General features: G+C 39.6%; 1 protein-coding gene across 4 annotated transcripts in view; it reads right to left on the bottom strand.

Moving 5' to 3' along the window:
- Positions 1-18,134, bottom strand: part of PHACTR1 (phosphatase and actin regulator 1) — a 292,025-nt gene that overhangs the window by 71,527 nt on the left and 202,364 nt on the right. For all 4 annotated transcript variants that reach the window (XM_049824013.1, XM_049824011.1, XM_049824010.1 and 1 more), the window contains exon 3: positions 2,062-2,142. In XM_049824013.1, coding sequence (XP_049679970.1) covers positions 2,062-2,142 — 81 coding nt within the window. The remainder of the gene's footprint in view (positions 1-2,061; positions 2,143-18,134) is intronic.

Raw genomic sequence — 18,134 nt, 5'->3', positions numbered from 1 at the left:
AGGAATTACAAGGAGAATGTTGCTTTCACTTAAGGTTCACAGTGGGATATAATATCCATTATTAGAATTACTCTCAGATTATTACACCACTGAAGGAAATACTGCTTTTGCTCTACACATCTTGCCTTTCTCATACACTTCTCTCATCAAAGCTACTCGACCACTGCTACTATTCTTGTGTATTACCACTTTCTTCTCTGCCCTACCTCTTTCTCTCAAGGAGGCATACCAATTCTTAGCTTCCTGTGTTTGCAACCAGCAGGAAATAATGTAGGATCCTGAATAAGAAGTCCAGCTGTTTTGCATTGTAGTTTCCCTTTTAGTGGCACCTGACAGTGAAGAAGTCTGATGTCTCTGCTTTTTGCACTGGAAATAGGAAGAAGCAGCATGTGTTTCATACAAGCTTTTTCTGATATGAAAAGGTGAAAAATGACTATAAAGGGGAATTAATTTCTTTTTTCATATGAGGATCTCCAGACAGATTAGCATCTGCTTCACCAGACGACATAGAAGATTACAAACTACAGCATTATTTGATGAACAGAGAAAGCTGTAGCGCTTTGGTAGCGAAGCAGGGGGAACCTCCCCAAGTTTCAACGTGGAAAGCAGGGTCAGACTGCACAGAAAAGATTTTTCTTGGGGATGCCTTTAGGTGTATGTAGGGGTGGGTCAGAAAGCAGCTAATTGTGGGATGTGCAGCAGGGATGAAGGAGGCCACACCATGGACAGAGGTGTGACTGAAGGCTGACTTCTGAGCTGGCCAGGACACTGAACGGGGAGCTATCCCCTGGCCTTCCCTGGACTACAACACACTTGGTGTGACAGCCTGGACCATGGCTCACTGGCCACAGGGATGCCTGCCTCACGGCTGTGTACCTGATCTGAGTCACACTCCAAAATGTGGACAACCCAAAGCAGTGAGAAGGGCAAACCTTTTGCCAGGAGTTGTTTCTACCTTGAAGTTGCATCTAGGATGACTTCCAAGACAGCAGGTCATAGTGAGAGCATAGGCAATGTTAGATCTAAAGGATTAGAAGCATCTAAAATACATAACAGGTAAAAAATGTAAAATTTAATAACAAGAAGCATATTTCTTTGGTTTTGCAATGTTGTGGGGGGTTTTTTTCCACTTAAAAAAAATAACAGTTCGAGTTAGTAAATTTTTAAATTCCTAATAAACTAGACTAAAAAAGTAGATAGTAGATGTAAATGCTCCAGACTTTTTGAAGTAGACCCTAATATAGGAGTTTTACAACTTTAAAGTTTTACAACTTCTATTGACTTCTAACAGGTTTTGTACTGGTATTGTTAAAGACTTTCAGACTTTGAATTAATGAGGCTTTAAAGCATATGCATAAGTTCTATTGAAATTAAGATGCGACTTTGGCATGTCTTAATACAATTCGCTGAATTCATTCCCTTAGTTATTGACAAGGGAAGCAGCAAAATAAATAAAAGCTGCAGTTAAAGATTGACACATACGTAATAGATGTCAAATATGTGTTGCATTACCAGAGTAAAAGAATGGTGTTTGCAAAACAATGGCATTTTGCATAAATAACACATTACCAACTCAACAAATTAATTATCCTGAAGAAGGTATTATTATTATGTCTTCTGAGCTGTTTCAAAGGAATGTGCACTGTTCTGTGCTCATCAGGATCCAAAACCTTTAAATGTTACCTTTTTCCACAATAGTTAATCCTGGAGTGACTCAACCAGACAATGATAACACATGCAGGCACGGACCCACTCCATCTACCTGCAGTGTGGATGCATCGCTGTTTTGCAGTGAGTAACTACTGCCCATTCCTGTGATTTATATTTCTACTGCTTTACATTTTTGATTAGTTTTCAGTGTTTTTGCTAGGTAACTACCACATGTATCCAACGGAGAGGGCCAGCCCACAGTGAAATCAAAACAGATGTTTGGAGACCTTGTTCTGCACAGTTCTGCAATATAGGACTGTATTCCCAATTCTTAGTGTTACAATAATGTAATATCTGGCCATAAAACTATAGGGGATGTCAATTTAATATTGTGAAAAGAAGAACACTTACCTTTATCAAAAATTTCTTTCAGCACTCCTCGTTTTATAAGCTCCTCTCTGCTTTGTCTCATTGATATTTTTCTTTCCAAAGCTGTAAGCAAAGGAGAAGGGTCAATATAAATAGAAAAAAGGGAAATGGTCATTTTAAAAGGCTCTATGCCTTTTAAGGCATTTAAAGAAATGCTTGTTCTCCTCTTCAACTCAGTGGCAAATTAGCATCTCAAAATAAAGGCTACTGACAGTCCAGAGAATCCGCCTGCTGCTGTAGCATGGCCATTATTGACAGAAATGGCTATGGACTGACCAGTTTGAGGGCATGTCTGCACTCCCATTGCTTAATTTTGACACACAACCCAGGCATTTCTGTGGAGAATTAGAGACAGCAATGGGAGAAAAAAGCAATTAGTGCAGAAGCCAGAGAGGGAAAGGCAAGAAAGGAGGCAACATGAAGGATCACACCAATGAAAGGCATGGCCATGGACTGTCCCCAGGCCATGTAAGATGACTGGCACCTCTGCTGCCTGGAAGGCAAGGCTTGTTTGCTACTAATTCCAGTGAGAGCAGATCAAGGCATTTGGGACAGTTCAAAAAAAGCTGTTTAATGGAGCCTTTTCCTCCCTGGAGAGGGGGTTTCCCCCAAAAAGGTGTAAATGAGGGAAACTGCATGAGAGCCACTGCAATTTACACCAGGTCTGAAGAGCCCAAGTCCTGTATTGGCTGCTTGGAGACTGTGGTCACTGGGGCAGCAAAACAACAGATAGAAATTTCATGTTTGTTTAGTTCAACAGTAATTAAAACAATGTCCAATTAACCAAAACACCACAAAGGACATGCATTCAGGCAAAGAGCTGAAAGCCAGCAAGCAAGGGGCGCAAGAAGTGATGTGCAGGAGTGGCTGCGACTGTGTGCTCTGTGACAAACAAGCCTGTGCCTGCCAAAAAAGAGGCACAGTCAAGGGTGAATCGCTTTTGCCATATGCTCCCCTATCAGACCCAGCACAGATGCACACACATACAAATGAACTGGGACTTAGCATCTCCAGTCTGCCCAAGGCAGATTTAAAGCAAAAGAGGCTTCGAAACCCTCTCTCCATACCTGAAAACATGAGGGTGTAACCTTTTCTGGCCCTGCTGCATGTTGGCTGTTCCCACAGAGGCTGATATACTTGGTGAATTAGCTATGTTTATACTGACACACTGCACTCATTGCAACTTCTTTGCTGTCAAGATACTTACGGCTTAGCATGAACAAGGCCAGCTCTGCTTCACTCTTTTCCATAGGATAAATTTAGGCTTCCCCATTTTTTAAATCAGTTTTGAACATATATTCTTCAGGACAAAGGTGGCCAGTAGGTACAGTCAGTAGCTAATAAAACCCCTGGTCTCCCCCGAACACACCCTCTGAACTTCAGCATCAATCAGAATTAATGGCAGGTCCCTTTGCTGAGGCACAAGACCCCATACGCGTTAGCTAGCCACATGGTACAGTATTATTTTGGAGGCTGCTAACATAACAGCCACAGAATTTTCCAGAGTGCCTTAGCCCTATTTGAAGAAGCGCTTTAGTCACCTCACTGATGTTCAATGAAACTTCGATTTCTAAGTTTCTAATAATGCTTTTGAAAAGAAATATCCAACAATCAAGACTCTGGAGTCATGTTGCAGACTGCTTCTCAAGCTGCCTTTTCCCTGAGCTGAAGGGGCCTTGCTCTGGTACAGCATTTAAAGCTTCTTCTTCTTCCTCTTCCTCCTTAAGGATAGCTGCTCCTCCAAAAAAAAGCCAAAACAAGCTACAGCTAACTCTGGAGCTTTGTCCCACCAAAGAAATTGTTAAAACCCTGACTGACTTTAAAAAGCAATTTGGCGGCACCCAACACCTTTTCCAACAGGTCTGAGAAAGTGTAATTTTATGTTAGCATAAGCAGTTCACTGCATATAGACAACAGCACCGCTCACAAAACAAAGACACTGCTATTTCTGTACTTTACCATAAATAGCTAAGTAACAGATACACATTTTACATACAAATTCACTGGCACCCACCTGGGTTCACCATCTCACCCTCCTGCCTAGTCAACAGCTGGCTATGCAAGGTAACAGCACTACTACTGCCTTCACAGCTAGAAAGTCCCACCTCATTATTAAAGTTGTGGTAAGAAACACAGTAATTTTGTGGGTTGGAGTTAAGGCTTCTGGGGGATCAAGTGCTAAACAGGACTAGCAGGACATTCTGAAGAAGCACAGAAGCACCTGTCCCAAAATAGTTGCTGGGGAAGACACTCAAGTATTGACCAAGACTTATCAAAGTCATGGGCTATTTTTGCAGTCTAGCAGAATTTCAAAGACAATATATATATTTGGAAGACTGTATTTACATAGGCTTTTCAGATACTCCCTTTTAGTTGTAATCTGCTTCTGCTCAAGAATGAAAAAAACCCACAACCCTCCAGTTTGAAGCTCAGACTATAACAATTTTTTCAGTTTCTAAATCCTTTCTAAGTAGGTACAGGACTTAAAGTATTAATTATTTTCCTACTAAGCCAGTTTAATTAATAAGGTATTTAGAGGAAGGGCATGCTGGGCTAAGAGCAGTGCTGAATGATAATAACAGATGTTATAGTAAAACTATGGAACATGCTGCCTTCCTTTAATAGAAATCTTCCTCCCAAACAAGTCTTGTACATTTAAGTGCATGAACTACTATGCTACTGCTGGATCAGATGGAAGAAAATCACAAGCGCTTAGATGCAGAACTCATTAGGATCCAACAGCCTGAACAATGAAATGTTTTACTCGGCCTGGATTTCTCTGGCAAAGATTGCCAGTTCTTTTACGAAGGATTTTCTTTTCAAGCAGAAAGCTGATACAAAATAAATTCATTCACTCTCCACTGAGAAGGGATCCATTCACAGCAGAGGATAAATAAAAACCTCTGAATTAATCCTTGATTCATGAGAACCTTGTAAATTCTGTGATGGGGAAAAATTAAATATAATTAATATTTAACAAAAGATGTATTACTTCATTGGCAATTTTCCTTGGTGATTAACCTCATTTTTTTCATTTGTACAGTCTTCCAGGAGATTAGAAATAAGCATTAAGCCCTCTTTATGGGGTCAACTTATGCCAGAAACTGGTTATCTTAACAAATTCATCCATTCTCCAAGAAAGTCTCAGTTACTAGTTTATAGAAATGAGCATATGTGTATTTTATGGTGTATGTTTATAGATTTTGCCAGTGTGCTCTGCAGTATGCTGTTTCTTTTAAGCTCTGATGAAGAAACAGTGGGAAATGTATTTATTAATGTTTCTGAGCTGGTGTTTTTGAACTCATCCCTCAGGAGCAGCACCTCTCCACTGTTCAAGCTGACCTTTATCTCTGTGGCAGACCCATTAAGATCAGTAAAGCCTTGACAGGATCAGGAGTATTTCCTGCCCCTCCTTTCTGGAAATCAAGTACCGTTTTGTCTATATTCCTTTAATAAGCTGTTGTGCTCTGTGATGGCAGTGATTGTGGGCTGCTCCTCCAGCTGAGAAGGTGAAGCTCGCCACTGCCTCTGTGCCAAGCGCTTCTGCTGCTCCATTAACCAGCCAAAGAGGCATTTACGTAGTCAGGATGTGTAACCTTTCTGTCCCTCCCATCCTTCCCTCCAAGACAAAAACATCTCAGATGAACTCTTCCAACCTGCATCTATATGAGAATAAACTGGCCTCCTTTGCATAACTTGTCATGTTGCTGCTTAAACCAAGGGGCGGACTAAATAAACCAGTCCTGCCCTTTCTTCTTATCTGACAACCGACACTAAACCCCAGCCTGTGCTAGCAAGTTGAATCTTAACCTTGCTTTCATATGAGGTTGCCCTTGGCCTTTATCTTAAAAAGCACTGGGGGTTGTTTTGCATGAATTCCTCCTTTCAAATGCCACTATAATTTTCATGATGATTTTAGGAAGCAAAGGTCATTACAGCAATGGAGCTTAGAGCAGAATTATATTTGGATTCAATAGGCAGAAATTTGCTTTGCTAATAATTCAGATCTGAATAATTAGAAACAAGTAAACCAATTGCTTTGCACAGTGTTAAGATAAACAACCATCAATATTTCCTTCAGACTTGTAAGGAAGGAGAGATTTTTCAGATGTGACGGATTGTGTATCAAAACCATGTTACATCATCTTGAAATTCTTTCAACTATGTAGACTTTCTTGATAATCAAATGGAGCAGGATTCATCTGATACAAATTTTTAGTGTGGCCGTTTGCCTCTGACTTGGCCTCCTTATATATTAAGAGCAAGTCTCAGGCATGACTGAGCTCAACCTAATGTAACCATCTAAACCAGGCTGAACTGCACCTTGGAAGTGCCTGATAGTCTTTACTGACCGTAAAGGAAGCTAAGGGTGAGTAGCTGAGATAAAGATGCATAAAATTAGGGCTGAAACCTCTCCTGAAATCAAAATTGACTGAAGAGGGTAGTTTTAAGAAAAGAAATGCTTCTGCAGATGAAGTCTCAGATGGAGCTGAGGAAAATGTAAATGTGTCAGCTCACACAGAGCTTCATTAATTTTGGGATTGTTTCAACAGCTGTGGCACGACACCCAGCATTGCTGTTGTGAGCTTGAGGTTTGACCAATGCCAAAACACAGCTTGGTTGAAATAACTGGTTTGCTTTGCTCAGTGCTAAATATGAATTTTACTTGGCCTTAAACACTCATAAATCTCCTGAAGCCTGAGGGAAGAAAAAATATTCCAACATGTTTCTGAATCTTTGAGAATTAAAGTCCTTACAGAAGTTTGGGGTCTCTCTAATGTCAGCCTGGGTTTTCCTGTGACGGTACCATCTACAAAACCTGACTGAGACAGATTACTACCTAGAAAGGATTAGGAGCCCCTTCTTGTCTGTGATGTCCGCCCATGACATTTCTTGTTCTGACTGTAGCCTAGCACTCCTATTCTATGAGATAACAAATCAAGTGAACATCAGTGGGGGGAAGATGTGTGGGTATCAAAGGTTAAGCTTGATTAAAAAAAAAAAAAATTACAAATACCTCTCTAAATCAGGTGTCACTACAGTAGTTGACCAAATAAATCCCTTTCAGTACATGAATTGTTTGGAAAACTTCTGTGACACGTACAAGACAGACTAACAAAATAGGAACAAAACGCAGCATTGATGCCACACTGGAGGAATAACTCAAAACACTCTAGAAGCAAGCCAGTATCATTATTATAGAGGTGGAAAAGTGAGGTACAAACAAGTTGAAACAACTTGGCTCATCACCTGCTAGATCAGTAGCAAAGCATTAACAGCAACTGTTCTGTGGTCAGTGGTGAACACACTAGGCTAGGAAATGATCCTTCTAGACTTAAAATTTGTTAATCTATAATTAAGACAAATCAAATAGGAAAAAAGAGGCCAAAATGAAAAAAAAAAACCCAAACCATTAAACTCTTATTAATTTTATTTTATTTCCAGTCTTGCAAGTAACACTGGATTTATTTTAGATTATGACTACTTAAAACACAGAGAAGATGATATTAGGGCATCTTGCTTCCACTCAAATTCGGATCAGCTCAAGACACCAGTCCCTCTCTGGTTAGAAGTGCTGGACTACAAGCCTGGTAAATCTTCATTTGCAATATGCAAGCCTTTGAAATTACACAGTAAAAATATACACATTCTTTGAGAATGCAGGATCAAACCTAAAACCCCTAGTTACTAACCAGAAGAGTTTAGGAGGTGTAACAGTTGCCACATCTGGTAACCACAGATAAAAATTCAATTCTCTCTTTCTTATTGATGGTGAAAGAAAAACTGGGGAAGAAGCTGAAATCAGCCTTAAGAAAACTCTAGATTTATACTGATCATTACTACACGTAAACTGCCAGCAGACAGACTTGGAAGGAAAATGGATGCGAAGTTAAATCTGTAAACAGAGAATTCCAGGAGCTAGTCAATATACTGCGAACCACATTAAGCAAAGATCATCACAATACAGTAACACAACTCAGAAATGCAGCATACAACCAAGAATTCAGCAAACATGAGGAAAGGCAGAGAAATTAAATCTGAACAACTCTACCATAATTAACAGAAGGAACTGAACTAAAGAAATCAGAAACCTAATCCAAGAGCAGATGGACTGTAATTTTTTCATATAGGACTGAAAAAAAACCCCAACATCAATCAAAGAAGCTGCCTTCCTAGGGAAAGAACTAAATTTCAAGCTAGATCCAAGGAAACCCAACATAACGGATTTCACAGGTCAAGCAGAGCAAGCCTGGCAGAAGACGAATACATGAAAACAGGAGATAAAACAAGAAATTCAACAAATATAACAAAAGGTGTTTGAAAAAAAATCTAAGAAAATGGAAGTGAAAAGAAAACAAGACTGTAGACACCCTTAAGAAAAATGTTACCACCCTCAACTGCCCAGCTAATAAACAGCAAACCAGAACTCCACTGTGTCAATGAACCGTGATAGTCTATCAACAGTATTTTGGAAAGACTTGCATTTTCATCCCCTTTCTACATAATTACTTTTCTTGTCACCCGTGACAAGTATTGTACAGCAAGTTAGGGAGAAATTCAGAAAGCTGAGCAGAATATTGAAAAAATGAAGAAAATACATTCTTCCTATTCTTCCCTCTGAACTGCTGCACAGCGTTTTCATGAATTCCTAGGTAATACTAGGTTAAGAACTGGAAAGCTGAGCCACCAACAGGTATTGCTTTCCACAACTTAATGAAAAATGAGGCTCTGTAGCTTAATTAAAGAAATTTGCAACAAGGTAACATAGCATATCTTAGAGTACACCTGCTCTGCAATTACAGTGTGATTGCAGCACAGAAAGCCATACCCTGGGCATTCTGACTATCTATAATTTGGGCATCAAAAACAGTAATGAGGGGGTGGTACTGACGTATTTGAAGACTTTCATTGAAGTAAGAAACCTGGCAGGCTAGAACAGCCCATGCTGAAGTCCATACTCCTACCAGCACCCTAAGTAGCTGTAGTTAGATCAAAGATAAATTGAGCATAGCTATTACCACCACAGTTCTTACTGCAATGAAGCTATGTCCCAAGTGCCAGCAGAAGGGAGCCGATGCAATCCGTCTCATAGGAGATCCATTCATGTTTTCACACGGCCCACCAGCACATGAAGTGATGGTTTCTCCTACAGGCTTCTGTGTTACAACATGCAGAAGTTGTAGCATCAAAGAAACAGTAAGAATATGGGTTCTACCCATCAAGCCTTGGCAACCAGATGAGTGATGCCATCTGAAAGATATATGTAGGAACATCAGCAGCAGCTGTACATCCCAAAGAATGGTTGCTTTTTAAAAGTGACTCAACTTGCTTTAGGCACCTTGAAGTCTCAGATTTCTCTATGTACAACAACAACTATACTAAAAGCAAATTAGCAAAAAGCTGGGTGAGATATCTGGAGTGTGCTTCCCTTACCCTGAGAAGATGGTACCCAGACAGATGATACTGCAGTAGGGATCTGCAGTGTCATCTGTTATGTCAGAAATGTCTATTTGCAATATTCTGCTGCACAATAGTTCAAGGGACCTTCCTCATAGCAAAAAAACACAGCACCAGCATGGTGGGCATTGCTAGAATAAGATAATGACTCCTGCAACTCTCCGCATCTGAACAGAATTCTCTCCAGAACAGAGTTTACACATGGGATATAAATAACCAGGCAAGCTGCTGCTTTTGGATTTTCTCCTCATCAGACAACACATCCAGATAGCAAAATACAGAGCACCGTTTACAGAAACAAGTCTAGCAGATGTCAGGAAACTGGATTCTCCAGTGTGACTTTAAGGGTGAAGGAGTCAGTTTTCCTGGGACAGAAAAAGGAGGGGAAAATATCAGGACAGAACCAAAACAGTGGCAGGCTGATGATGAGAAGGGAAGAGGAACGCTTGGACAGACCACCAGGAGATGACAACCAAACTACTGGCCAGTATTTGGGCCCCTTGTTTGCCAGCTGGGAGGATCACCTTGCTGATAGAAGAGAGAGCTGTACTCGGTAAGACAAGCAGCACAACTCTTTCTATAGCAACAGCCAATGGTTCGTTTTACAGCTTAAGTTTACCTTACAGCTGTAACTTTACAAACATATGTTGCCTGGTACCCAAAGGCAGACAGATGTGTAAAAACAGTGCTTTACTGCTAATGAAATCTTATTTTGGCTACAGTGAAGAAAGCTTGATCTGCCAGATGCTTCTATTTCACCAGAGTGGGATTTGGGATAGTTAAAAACCATACCCGCACATTACCCGAAGTGTGTGTTTACACAAACAACACTGTTGTAGTAAATTACAGTTTAGGAAACAGTTCTTCCACTTATACTGAAATACACAGCAGCCTCCCAAATAGACACACAAAACAGATGGATAGTTGTGTATCTGTGTCCACATGTACACCTATTTGAAATAAATGTTAGCAAGCATAGCTTGCAACTGAGAAATACCTACTTAAATCCAAAGTTGGCTTAGCACCTTTTTGCAAGAGAAGCTATTAAGATTTCAAATACTTCTTGGAAACTATCACTACTTTTCTACACCCAGAAAATGTCAATTAAGCACAGGCAAATTAAAAATGCATTTATTAGTGGAATGAACTGGCATCAACCCTTCAACACAGACCTCTGTTAGGAGCCAAACAGGAAATCATTCATTTAATACTTGATTATAGAAATGACTGAATCACAAAGCAACAGACATTTCCTCCAAAATAAGAAGATTCCTGAATTGCAGCTGTCACATCATCCAGCAATTATCTTTGGATGATATTTCCAGCTTGTGCAATGGCACTAGCTGGTTGGTACATAATAGACTTAATGCTGAAAAACAGTGCCCAAAGTGTCTTTAATACCATTGTCTTATCACCCAAATTAGTGCCGTCTACTTTCTGGTTTGGAAGCTGATAATAGTTCAAGCTACAGTAAAGCCACGTGCAATTTCAGTATGTTTTACACATTTGAAGTCTTCATCTGATTTTTTGCCTTTTTTTTTTTTTTCTGAAAAGATAACTCTCCTAGATGAAGGGAAACTTTCCACTAAGCATGGCAGTCCTCTGGAATCAGACCAAAGACAAAAAAAAAAAACAAAAAAAAACCCCCCAAAAAAAACCAAAAGAGACTGGGAGGGATTTCAGTTACTGTAACATGAATGCAGAATAGCTTCATGAGAATTTGGCATGCCACATCCTTCTTCGTAGTATGAATTATTCCATTATTTTAACAGAAGATATTAAAAAAAAATAATCCATCAATGACAAAATGGTTTTATGTTCCTCTCCAGCAAGTGCTGGCTGAAGTTATCTGAGAAAATAAGGTGTTTTTACACTTAGTATTATGTCTTATCTTAGTGCTTTTTTTGTGTGCAAAAACATACGTTATGATGCTTCTCTGGAATGGGGACACAGAGTTGAAGATGCCAAACACCTTTAGACAATAACAGTTTTGAACTGAAGTACTGATTTAAGAAACAAATTTGGAAAATAGGCAAGACGGACAGTGAAGTGAAGGAGATATGGTAATAGCCTAGACATCTCTTACGGTGTAAACCCATTATGAATGTAGATAATATTGTATAAAATAAAGGTATAATGGCAGTCTGATTATCTCAGTATTCCAATGTAAGTGTCACTACTGTCCAGAACTTCATAAAGTTTATCTGCTAAATGTGTAGAAAACCAAACAGAAAATTGGTAGATTCATAGATGATCTAAGGTTAAAAGCAATGGTCCAGAAGGATAAAGGCCATGGTAAACAAGACAAATATTTTTCACAGCAGTGCTAATCCTGAAGAGCTTCAGCCGAATTGCAGAGTGAAACTCCTTTTTTACAAGGAGCTGTGGAAGTCTAAGTGAAGTGTCACTTGGAGAACTTTTTAAGGAAATCAATAAAATGAAGAGTAGTAAACTGCCAAGACCAGTCAGCTTTCTTCCCAGATTTCCTCAGGAAATCAAATACGAACTGGCAAGCGTGGCATATAACCTAGATAAGATAGAAAAGTGGGAGGTGGCAAATAGAAGGTTGCTATTTTTCAGAGTCTAAAAGTCACCTGGGAATTACAGACCAGTAAGCCTGGTTTCCACACTGCCAGTCTAGGAACAGCTATATAGAATAGAGCTAGAAATAAGAGACATAGAGCAGAACAGAGATGGGAGAAGAATCATCCTGGGTTTGAGGTGGGAAGTTCATGGAAGTCAATGAATGAAGATATTCTGTTCCATGTTAGTGCCTTCAGAGTTCCAAAACCCCTACGTTAAGGTCATTGAAACAATTAAAATTGCATGAGATAACAGTAAGCATCCTCCAGTGGATTAATAACATGTAGAAAGCAAGGAGGAATGTCCCATACATAAAACAGAGGGATGTGGTACAACCTGCTGTCTTCTTCACAAAGACACGTTCTAGGAAGGCTGGCAATAGGGAGATGACAAAATTTGCCGATTGCAGTCAAAACTAAGGCTGACGGTAAAGAGCTACAAAAGATCTTATGATACTAAATGATGTCTGATGAAATTCAACATTGATAAAGAGCAAAAAAGACATTTGGGAAAAGGCAGCCCTAACTATACACACTTAATAACAGCTAAATTAGTCATTCCCACTCAGAAGACAGCGCTTGGAAACTCTATGGAGAATTATCTGAAAACATCATCTTAATGCTTGGGGAAGTAAAAAAGGAAACAGAATTATTACCAAATAAATACAGCACCTTTGTGCTACTGTACTAGTCTGCAGCTAATTCAAGTCTGTTATCTATCTCCAAAAAGATACAGCAGAACTAAAAATGTTATGGAAAAATGGAAGAAGAACGATTAAAGGGATGGAGTATCTTGTACAGGAGTAAAGAGTAATAGTGAAACTGTATTTTTTTTGTCATCTCTTCTTTTATACCAAGGTCCTGGTCTCCTGATATTCACAAAAATACATGGTAACTGTCACCTAGGCTGTGCTTGCATTAACCAGATAGTTCCCTTGAAGGAAAATCAAGGCACAAAACAGGATAGCCAACATCAGTACACATACTCTACATACCATCTGGTGGGAGCTGCACCAGACAGGGCTCCCTTGGCCTGGCATAGCCCTTCAAAGGACACCCACAGCCCTTGCACTCTTCTGCACCCAGAGATGAGGGTATTTTCATGCCAGAAGGGCTTTTGCCTTCTGAATGTATGAGGTGGTCTTTGGCAGCAGTGCGAGCTCCTGCTCTCATGCAGTGTGGTCATGACCCATTGCTCCAGATCTGGGGCCATAACAACATGGAGAGACGCGAATCAGTCTGCATCACCTGCCCTCAGGACCATGGGCTACGCTAGAGCAAACACCAATACAGCAAACTACAGAACAGAAGTCTTCACCCTGCAAAACATGCAACTGACGGGGAATGAAACAGACGTCTATAACACCATGAATGGTCATTCACTCATAAAATGCAAGAAATAAAGAGCACCCAACAAAATGATAAGGGTGCATCTGGAAAAAAAGTGACACTTCACTTAGACTTCCACAGCTCCTTGTAAAAAAAGAGTTTCACTCTTTTGTATACAATGTCTTTTTTTCACTGTGGAATTAACTGCAAGAGATATCCGTTAAGGCCAAAAGTGTAACTGGGTTCAAATGACACAAAGCAATGGAGGATAAATCCATACACAGCTTCTTAATTTGGATGCAGCTTTTGGCTTATGAATTTCTGAGTGCTGCAATCTGATTTGTTATGTGAGGGGACAGATAAATACATACTTACCCTGCTTCTTGCATATGGTTTTACTAAACAGAACTGTTAACTACACGAAAAGATACTGTGCTACATGGACTTCAGTTTGTTCTATATCTGTCCTTGAGTGTATTTATCTTTAAAGGATGTGTTTAATGAAACAGGAGAAAAAACCCTCGATCCCAACACACAAAACTATACACTTTATTCAATTATCTAATTGTTGGGAAATGTGCAAAGGCATCTAATTTGCCTTTGAAAAGAACTTGAATTTTATCTCCTTACCATGCACGTCAGGGGATTTTTCTTGCGTGATTAAATCAGACCTGTTAAGTAATACAGAGTTCAACATACCGGCATCTAGAATTACAAAAGTGGATTCAGGTTTCATGGCCTGTGTAATGCTGGTTGCAAAAGTAGCTTACTAGCTAGTGTGGCATGTAGGCTTAGAACCCTTTTTCAGCATGGGCTTCAGGATTTTTCATTCATTAAGTCCAGAGAAAGCTAAGCTCCCCCAGCCCCTTACTTTTTTTTCTTTCAGATCTAGAAAGTACAAGAGTGTGTGCTGTATTTCATGTTGGACAAATCTTAAGTATTATTGATTGCTTTCTGACACTGCAGTACGCGAAGTGCCAATGGAATGCGAACCTGAAATCTGAAATTCTGCCCAGTGTTGGGTAATGACCTGACTGTAGATGGGTTTTTAATAAAGAGAATAAAGTCGAGCTGTTCAGCAGATTTTGACTAATGCTTCACAAAAGAACCACAGAGAGGCTGCAAATCACTGCTCCATGGACAATTACAAGTTTGATAAAAGTTGACACTACCTTGAAATATTTTCCTGAAGATTATCAAAATACCATTATGTTGTTATAAATACATTAATTAAAATATTAAGGAAGTAGCTTCAAAATTCAGAGATAAGTGAAGAAATAGTACAATTTAATGATTAACTCTACCTAAGTATTCTTCTGTTCCTATTTTATCCTGGTCTTTTTTTACATCAATAAGATTTGGATGATTTATTTTTGTGAAAGTTCACTTATTTCTGTTGCATAATGGCAATAGATGTCAGTCTATTTCTGCCATCATAATTAGTTGCTGTGGAGATGGCTGAAATATCATGGATTATTATAATTGCAAATGAGGAATAAGCAGCAGGAAAAGATGACATTGATAAACTGCAAATATTGCAAGGTTCCTTGAAACTAGTTAACTACAAGATATTTGAATTTGCCACAGTAAAGAGCAGGCTTACACAGTATGGGGGTGGTGTACGTTTCAGATGAATACACTGGAGAAACACAACAGTTACATGTGATGGCATCTTAAATTTAGCCTAATGTTAAAGCAAAATTATCATACAAGTCATGCATCTTATGATTTTGTTACATATAATTTTGCTTAAGGCATATAGAAAAGCCACTTACAGCATTCACCTTTATTACTATGACATAAAAAACCCCATAGCAGTAGTACATAAAATCAGTAGGTGTTATCCTGAACTAATATCCTTTGGCAGATAAATGAAGGCGAAACAGGTGTTCAAGTATCTGCATGAAAAGTGGCTAGAATTACCCCCTTGACGTAGTTCTTAAAAAGGCAAGAATCAAACTGCATCTTTCACTGGAGACTAATGAACCTCTTGGAGGGAGGAAGGACAAGGTAGACAAAAATAAAATTCCTGATGTACTGTTTTACAACAGAACTCCTTTGCATTATGTTGCATTTTGCTGTAGGGCCGGCTGGCTGGCACTCCAACCTGCACCTCAACTGTGTAATGAGAGCTGCATAACTGATTGTAATGATGCTGCCTTCATACAGCCACTGTGTGCACTTTCAAAATGACAGCATTATCAAATCTTTGCCTTTTCTGCCTCAGTAACATGAAGCAATTGGCCTGCATTAAAAAAAAAAAATCCCCAAATTATGCTTTTATGAAGAAACAAACTTTTTAAAGCTTGACTGAGCTAAATACCGAGCTAAATACTCTCTTATGTATTGCCGTTCAGAGCTAAGTTGCTGCATTCTGAAACGTGAAGGGAAAGTGAAAAGCATTAAGGGAAAGTGAGAAGCAGCTGTTTGTAAAACAAGATTTCTTCCCCTCTCTGAGCATAGCTGAGTGACTGATAGCAGAATTGTATTCCCAAGATTTCCATGCCATTATTTGGATAGCTTTTTAAACACCAAACAAGTATCCTGGCATCTTATTAAGATGGTAATTTAGGTGGACTGACCTATGGATGGTAGAGCCTCAGAATACTGGTGGATTTATACTGCTTGAGCAACCAAAAACTCAGTGTTTTTAGTATCAAGAAACCTTCTGAGTTCAAAGATACTGGAAAGATCTCTTGTTTGTCTGAAGATGAACTAGTACGCCCCGTTCTGACCCACCCTGATGGTCAGAGAGGAGTTCACATCAGCGGCTTAACAAGGCAAAACCCCAAATACACTCACCTGCTGTCTTACCCATTTATTGTACCTTTTCAAGCCACTGTTGCTGATGCGGTAGCCTGATAATTAGGCTAATTTGATGTGAACCCTCTTGCTTTTAAACTGATTTCTTTGTATGTATTAAAGGGCTTTGCTTAGCAGGCAATTAAACAAATAAACATAAAACTGAAAATGCATCTGGTTTGGAAATTTTCTTCTCTATGTTCATCTAACCAGAGACTGCACATCTCCCATCCTCTCATAAAGGCTGGGCAGGATGTGCAGTGTCTACCTTTTACTTCTGCATGCTAAATAAAACCATGAGGCACAGCTGCATACTGCAGCATTACACATCAATACGGGGATGCTCTAATAACACAGAAAGATCAAGATTTCTGAGAACTTTTTATACCTCCAATTCAATTAAAAATTATAGGCCTCCTACTGTTAAATATCAATAAATACTAGTACAGTTCTGTGTCCAGTTTGGGGCTCTCTGGCACCAGAAAGACGCTAACTGGAGCAAGTCCAGCAGTGACTCACCATGACAGCTGAACGTGATGTGCAAGAGGGTCTACTCAGCCTTGAGAAGCGAAGGCTGAGAAGAATCTGACAGCCGTCTGTCATTACCTAATGCGAGGGTAAAGCAGGGGCAGAGCCAGCCTCTTCCTGGAGCTACATGGAGAATGGGCAAGAGGCAATGGACAAGTTGCAGCAAGGGAAATTCTGATCAGATAAAAGCAAAATAAGTCCTCACCCTAAGTGTAGTCAAATGTTGGAACTGGTTTCCCAGAGTCTCTGTCTCTGTGCCTTGGAATATTTAAAAGCTGACTGGAAAACCTACAGTAACTCCAGAGATGGCCCTTCTTTCAGCAAAGGTTGGACCAGATATCCTCCAGATATTTTCCAGTCTGCATTAGTCCATGATTTCTATTTAACAAAAGTTAAAAGTGCTGGAGCATGCAGGGACGTGCCACACTGATGGATCATGCTGCTACCACTAACTTCTGCTGTATACATTATGACATCCAACAGGTTCCACTGCTTTTGCACTAAAATGGTAAATGCCTTAAAAGCCACACTACTAACCTTACGCTTCTCTGCTTACAGACAAAAGCACACCACTTCATCCCAACTGAGTTCAACTGAAGTTATGTTTCTTTTTGAGTTTGAGCCTTTCCTTGCACTGCAGCGATACTGCAGCACACCATATGCAACCTGAAGGCATCATATCACACATCCCTCTTGCCCTTTCAGCAGCCCTGTTGAACACAGTAGTGACAATCCAGTGGTGCTCCATTTTATAAAAAAGTCCAAGTTGATAATTTTTAGAGCAGAATATGTGTCATGTTTAGAAATTAAAATATCTTTAATCCCCATCATTGCAAATTTTAATTAAGCCCGGTTTAAGCCCAGTTTGTGAGTATGAGACTTAAGCTACTATTGTAACAATAAATGAAGTCAAGCAGCAGAATAAGCAATTGATGAGAGAGTTATGAAATCATTAGTGAAAGCTTTCAGACCAACACTGACCTACACACGGTTTGAATAACAAGTACTTAGTATGGCTTGGGATAGGAAACAACTCCTTAAAGGATCTTTAAGTTACCAGCTGGCTCCTGAAAATGGATACCACTACTACTCGTCATTGATCTAATCTGTGAGGTGATACAGCTGTGTAACTTCCATGGACCCAGGTAGCAGTTTCCTGAATGTCCTTCTGCAGCGATGAAGGAGTAACATCTTCTGCACCAAAAACTTTTAGAATGGGTGAGACTAGGTACAGGCCTGATGCTGTAAATAGTTAATTGGGATCATGTAACTTAATTCTTATGTGTGAGCTATTTCTTTGTCATAAGAGACATCTTTCCTATAACAACTGTATGGGCTTCTGCAGTGAGTTCTTCC

This window comes from Accipiter gentilis, chromosome 20 (assembly GCF_929443795.1).
Source record: "Accipiter gentilis chromosome 20, bAccGen1.1, whole genome shotgun sequence".
Taxonomy (NCBI): Eukaryota; Metazoa; Chordata; class Aves; order Accipitriformes; family Accipitridae; genus Astur; species Astur gentilis.
Note: the sequence above shows the minus strand (reverse complement) of the source record. Positions and strands in the feature narration are given on the sequence as shown.